This window comes from Microtus ochrogaster, unplaced genomic scaffold (genome assembly GCF_000317375.1).
Source record: "Microtus ochrogaster isolate Prairie Vole_2 unplaced genomic scaffold, MicOch1.0 UNK4, whole genome shotgun sequence".
Classification (NCBI taxonomy): domain Eukaryota; kingdom Metazoa; phylum Chordata; class Mammalia; order Rodentia; family Cricetidae; genus Microtus; species Microtus ochrogaster.
The window spans coordinates 14,994,951-15,001,874 of record NW_004949102.1 but is presented as its reverse complement, the minus strand read 5'-3'; the positions used below and the strand labels follow the sequence as shown (position 1 = coordinate 15,001,874).

The window sequence follows — 6,924 nt, the reverse complement described above, 5'->3', positions numbered from 1 at the left end:
CTGACAGTTGTCCCCTTTCTCCTGTGAAGCACAGACACGGACAGTTGCCCCCTTTCTCCTGTGAAGCACAGACGCAGACGCTGACGCTGACATTTGTCCCCTTTCTCCTGTGAAGCACAGACGCTGAGAGTTGTCCCCTTTCTCCTGTGAAGCACAGACACGGACAGTTGTCCCCCTCTCTCCTGTGAAGCGCAGACGCTGACAGTTGCCCCCTTTCTTTTCCAGGAACCTTTGCAAATACTCTCACGAAGTTCTGTCGGAACAGAACTTCCAGGTCCTGAAGAACCATGAACTTTCTGGGCTTAACCAGGAGGAGCTGGCAGTACTCCTGGTCCAGAGCGACCCTTTTTTCATGCCTGAGGTAGGTCCTGATTCTCATGTTAAGTAGCAGGCAAGAGTACTATGAGCAAGCCAGCCATGGTGATGCACTCCTTTAATCCCAGCAGCCTTGCGAGGCAGAGGCAGGCAGATCTATATGCCTTTGAGACTAGCTTTGTCTCTGTAAGCGAGTTCCAGTCCACTCAAGGCTTTCTGCTGAGACCCTGTCTCAACAAATTTGGGTCTGGATGCCTCCTCTCCTAGGGTGCCAGGGGTTCCACTGTGATCAGGATGGGTTGAGGACAGTCATAGTGGGATTGGTTGATGCTTTACATCAGGGTAGCCTTCGGATTGAAGTTGGAAAGATAGAGGTACTTGTTGTATTGTTGTTGTTTTTTTTAAGATTTTATTTATTTATTTGTATACAGTGTTTTGTCTGTATGCTTGCTAGCCAGAAGAGGGCACCAGATCTTATTACAGATGGCTGTGAGCCACCATGTTGTTGCTGGGAATTGAACTCAGGACCTCTGGAAGAGCAGTCAGTGCTCTTAACCTCTGAGCCATCTCTCCAGCCCCTACTTGTTGTATTGTTATACAAGAGACTTATACCTTAAACTCAGTGATTAAGAAAACATACTTTAGGGGGCTAGAGAGATGACTCAGCAGTTAAGAGCACTGACTGCTCTTTCAGAGGACCTGGGTTCAATTCCCAGCACCTGCATGACAGTTCACAACTATGTAAATCCCGTTCCAGGGGATCTGACACCTTCCTGCCAATACACATAAAAATAAAGTTAAATAAATCATTTAAAAAATTCTTTAAAAATGAAGAAAACCTATTTTAAGTTTTTTACCCCCTTGATAAAAAGGGGTAAAAAAACCTTCAAGGGTCAGCAGGTTACAGCCCAGAGGCCAAACCCTGGGCTGCCACCAGTGCACAAGGAGAAGTCTCCTGGAGCACAGCCATGCTGACGCATTTACAGGTGGGCTGCTGCTGCTCCCCCCTCCAGGGGTCACAGAGAAGTGGGACAGAGACTGAGTGACCAGAAAAGACTGAGGTGCTTCCTGTCTGGACTGTTGCAGAAGTGTGCCACCTCTGGGTCTTGCCCAGATCCGGGCAGGGAGATAAGTGGCATAGTGGGGCAGAGGGTTCCACACTGTCTTCTAGGGATTCACGCTAGGAGGTTGGCTCTGTTGCCATCAGGATGTGGCATTCCACCAGCGACAAGGGACTTGTCACTGGTCACCAGTTTTCAGTCAGTGCCACCGTAGATGGGAAGCCTAGGGCAGCAGTTTACTCTTGAAGAAACTGGACTTAATGGGTAGCACATCTGCTCACATCTCGATGACTAGTGCTTATCACGTGGTCATTTTAGCTGAAAGGGAGGCCAAGAAATTTACTTTTTGGATTTTTCGAGACAGGGTTTTTCCGTAGCTTTTTTTGGTTCCTGTCCTGGAACTAGCTCTTGTAGACCAGGCTGGCCTCAAACTCCAGAGATCTGCCTGCCTCTGCCTCCCGAGTGCTGGGATTAAAGGCGTGTGCCACCACCACCGGGCAGGCTGAGAAATTTAGCTTTTGACTGAATGACCGACTGCCAAGCGCTTCTGTGGCTGAGGGAAAGATGGAGACAGTGTAGATAGTCACGTCTCATCCGCATAGGCCTATAGACCATCACTAGATGTTGCTCAAGGTCTGACCTGAGGGTAACCCTCGTGAGAATCCTTCCGTGTGTTCACAATACAAAGTCGGTGCCAGCCTGGCACAGAGAGGAAGGCAAAGAAACACAAGAAGAAGGGTAGGAGGGCTGCAGAAGCTGCACGGAAGGTTGGAATCCAGATTTTCCTGCTAGATTAGACAAGAGAGCCAGTGGAGAGTCCTCGAGGATTCGACCATTTGGGGAACAAAATCAACAGGTGGTTTTTTTTTTTTTTTTTGTGAGGTGGCTGCTGAGCTTCAGCAGCTATGAAGGTCGGGCATTGTCCGAGAGTGCTGCGCAGAAAAGAAAGATATGTAAGGGAAAACAGTGATGAATTTGATAATTCTTTGGGGAGGACCTACTTTTCCCTGCCACAGCTCTCTTAGAGTTCTTTGTAACACTATGCCTGCTCTACGCGCCACGCGCTACACGGTTCGTGTGAGTTGGTTGGGCAAGGGGCTGGAGATTGAAACAGACACACAGAGACATGGGTCTCCTTCTACACCCTTATTTTCAGCTAGCTGCAAAGCCCCCCCAGAAACCACTCCCCTGCCATCAGGAACTCCTGAGGGTCTCGTGCTCACAGCAGCTGCAGGACAAATTGTTTGCTCAGAGCAGGTGCAATCATAGGAAAGCAAGGTGTTCACTCCGGCAGGCGGGGGTGTCACAGGAAATTCAGGGTCTGGGGGTCCACAGTCCCCAACAGTTCTTTAAGTACTTAGGATGCTTTCCCCCATGTCTGCCTATTTTCTCCCTCCCCTCGTCCTTCCTTTCCCCTCTTCCCTAGATAATCCCAGTCCCTTTAGCGTCATTCATCACCCGCCTTTCACCACCACGGTGACCTTGGACAGAGTTCCAGACCCTTCTGGCATCATCGCCTCAATGATTTAAGATTTAGAAGTGCCGGGCAGATTTCTTTGCGTTCCAGCCTGGTCTACAAAGTGAGTTCCGGGTTAGCCAGTGATATGGGATTCCCCTCTGTATGCTGCGAACGCTGTTGGTTAATAAAGAAGCTGCTTTGCAGCCCAGATGGGAATTCCAAGTAGATGGAGGAGAAAGCAGGCGGATTCAGGGAGACGCCATGTAGCTACTGCAGGAGATAGACGCGGAACCCCGTGACGATACACAGATTGATAGAAATGGGTTAAATTAAGATGTAAAAGCTAGCTAGGCATATGCTAGAGTCATTGGCCAAGCAGTGTTGCAATTACTATAGTTCCAGTGTGATTATTTCGGATCTGGGCAGCCAGGAAACGAACAAGCAGCCTCTGTCTACAAACCAGGGCTACGTAGAGAAATCTTGTCTCAAAAAACAAAAATAAAAATAAAAACCAGCATGTATCAGGTACTCTGTTAAATACTGAATAAAGTAGTGGACAAGACACACTTCCCTATCCTAAAAATTAGTTGTTGAACAGTAAGATGGTTCAATGGATAAAGGGACTTATGTCCAAGCCTGATGATCTGGGTTCAGTCCCTGGCCCCCACATGATGGGAAGAGAGTACTGACTCCCCCAAGTTGTCCTCTTTGTAGCTCAAAATGTCCTGAAACTCATTCAGCTATCTAGCCTAGGCTAGTCTTGAACTTCTGGCTCTCACGGCTTAGCTGCTATGTGCTTGGGTTATAGGCAGTGTACTATGCACCCCTGCTCTTGGATATGTAATTTTTTGAGACAGGGTCTTAGTTCTCACTTGAGTAGCTTGAACTCTTTGAGATCCACCTGCCTCTGTCTCCCTAGTGCTAGGATTAAGGTGTACACTTCACCTGGCCATTGTTTTGTTTTCTTAGAGACAAGATTACCGTATGTAGCCCAGGCTGACCTCAAACCAACCTTCTCTCTTCACTTCTTGAGGGTTCATCTTATAGATGTGCTTAGTGTACCTGCTACCGGGGTTTGAACCCAGGGCCATGTGTATAGCAGGCAAGCGCCTGACCAACTGAGCTACAGCCCAGCTCCTAGGTTAGCATTTCTAATGTGTCCAGGTGCTTATGGTCCAGACAGCACACTTGGAGAGCTGTGGTCCAGACGCAGAGTCTGTAGTTGTCACGTGCACTCATCTGATGTTAGAGACTACCCACGTGGCTCTCTTGCTGTTCCTGGAGTCAGACTCCTCCCAGCAAGCCGGACAGAGCCAGTTTAAACAGCCTCTTAGACCAAATATGTTCAACTTCCAAACGCCTGAGAGTTCAGGTTTGTCACGAATCATCCTGGGCTCCTCATCCAATGGTTCGAATACTCGCCTCAACAAGACAGCCTTGTATTTTGTTACTTACTCTGCTTCACTGTGGAAAAGCAAACAGAAACTAGAGGGTTGCTGGGTCCCTGAGGTCACTCTGCTGCGAGGTCACCCGGCTTCTTCGAGGGCCGCCCCTCAGCCCTGCAGCCATTGGCCTGGTTTCGTTGCAGCATCTCTGTCTTTAGTGGCAACTCCATCCCATAGAGCTGTGTGCACAAATGCATATAGAGTGGAGGTTCTCAGCCTTCTAATGCTGTGACCCTTTAATACAGTTCCTCATGTCGAGGTGACCCCTAACCATAAAATAATTTCATTGCTACTACAGAAATGTAATTTTGCTGCTGTTATGAATGAGGAAAAGGGTGTGTGCACCTTAATTCCCAGTACCTGGCAGGCAGAGGCAGGTGAACCTCTTAAGAGTTTGAGGCCAGCCTGGTGTACACAGAAAGTTCCAGGCCAACTAGGGCTACATAGTGAGGCCCAGCCTCCATCTCCTCTGTCTGCCTCTCTTCTTCCTCCTCCTCCTGCTCTCTTTACACCCATTCCCTCAGATATTTGAAAAGATCTTCCTCTGGCTATCAGAGACCAAATGACAGAATTCCAAAGCTGCAGGTAAGACACATGTCTTTCAACCATAGAAGTCAGAATCTGAACTAGACTTCCTCCTTTGGAAGGACATCCTTTATGGTGTCCTGTGCGTAGCTTGCCATTTGAGTTTGATTTCTCCGAGAATTATCAAATTCATCACTATTTTTTTTCTTTCTCTTTTTGGGGGTGGTGGTGTTTTTTGTTTTTTGTTTTTTTTTTCCCCTCGAGACAAGGTTTCTCTGTTGCTTTGGAGCCTGTCCTAGAACTAGCTCTTGTAAGCCAGGCTGACCTTGAACTCACAGAGATCTGCGTTCCTCTGCCTCCTGAGTGCTGGGATTAAAGGCATTCGCCACCACGGCCCAGTTTATATTTCTTTTAAATGCAATATTTTGCACTGAGCCTGGTACTCCTCCTTGCCCCAGCCTCCTGAGAGCTGGGCTACAGGCATGTACCACCAGGCACGCTGTCATCTGTTAGCTAGCCTGCGGATCTCTCCTGTCCCCAATATGTCACCAGGTGAACCCATCTCATCAAAGAGATAGGCTGTGTGGCCATTGTTTTTCTGCTTTTTACCGAAAGGGGGCTTGTGCATTTAAACATGTGTGGCAGATGTGAGGTGTTCTTGCTCATTGTTCTTCTCCCCGTGTAGATATGCAAAAGCTACAAAGGAGAGGGCCGGAAACAGATCTGCGGGCAGCCGCAACCGTGTGAGAGACTCCACATCTGCGAGCATTTCACCCGGGGCAACTGTGGTTATCTCAACTGCCTCAGGTCTCACAACCTGATGGACAGGAAGGTGTTGGCCATCATGAAGGAGCACGGGCTGAGTTCTGATGTGGTCCAGAACATCCAGGACATCTGCAACAACAAGCACTCTCGGAGGAACCCCCCTGTCATGAGAGGTGTGTCCTTTGCCTTTTTCAATTGTGCGAACTTTCAAATAAACAGAACTTACAAGGAAAGAAATCTACCTGTAAAATCTCAGCTTCACTGCACAAAAACCTCCTTCTTTTCCCTTCCACATCTTTCCCATATCATGCGCCACTTTAATACAATTGATAATGATTTACACGCAGCTATCACAGCTCCTGATTTTAAATAAGTTATTATTGTCAGGCGCGCGTGTGTGTCTGTTTTGTTTGTGTTTATGTGTGTGTGCACTCCCACACACTTACATGTCCTTTAATGCCAGCACTTGGGAGGCAGGGGCAGGCAGATCTTTGATTTCGAGGCCGGCCTGGTCTACCTAGAGTCCCAGGACAGTCAGGACTACATAGAGAGATCTTGTTTCAAAACCAAATAGTTTAACAAAATGTTTATTTTATTTATTTTCGAGACAGGGCTTCTCTGTAGCTTTGGAGCCTGTCCTGGAACTAGCTCTTGTAGACCAGGCTGGCCTTGAACTCTTAGAGATCCACCTGCTTCTGCCTCCCGAGTGCTGGGATTAAAGGCGAGTGCCACCACCACCTGGCTCAAAATGTTTATTTTTTTTCCTTGAAGCTTTCTTTTTTTTTTATATAGTGAGAATGAAACAGTTTTGAGATTCAGCAGCTATTAACTTTGTTTTAGTTGTTTAGCCTCTTTCTCTGTGTGTGCATACAAACACGCACACATACAATTTTTAATTGCAATTGCTTACTTATTTCATGCTGAAGTCAGAGGGTAAATTTCAGGAGTCAGTTCTTCTTCTGTTTTGTGGGTCCTGGGGAATCAGCTCAGGTTGGTGAGGGAACCATCTTGCCAGCCACACATACTTTTATTCGTTTGTTTTGTTTTGTTTTTGAGGCAGGGTTTCTCTGTGTCACCCTGGCTGTTGTAGAACTTGCTCTGTAGACCAGGCTGGCCTGGAACTAGGAGATCCTCCTGCCTCTGCCTCCCACATGCTGAGATAAAGGTGTGCACCACCACACCTGGCTAGAACCCAGAACCATCCGCCCAGGGATGGCACCACCCACAACAGGCTGGGCTCTCCCTCATCAATCATTAAGTAAGAAAATGCCCTGCAGCTAGATCTTCTCAGTTGAGCTTTCCTCCTCTCCGAAAACTCGAGCTGTGTCAGGTTGACAGAACACTAGCCATCACG

General features: G+C 47.8%; 1 protein-coding gene across 1 annotated transcript in view; it reads left to right on the top strand.

Moving 5' to 3' along the window:
• Zc3hav1 (zinc finger CCCH-type containing, antiviral 1) overlaps window positions 1-6,924 on the top strand; it is a 43,721-nt gene that overhangs the window by 14,835 nt on the left and 21,962 nt on the right. Inside the window, exons 2-3 of the mRNA XM_005365839.3 lie at window positions 226-361; window positions 5,491-5,743. Coding sequence (XP_005365896.2) covers window positions 226-361; window positions 5,491-5,743 — 389 coding nt within the window. The remainder of the gene's footprint in view (window positions 1-225; window positions 362-5,490; window positions 5,744-6,924) is intronic.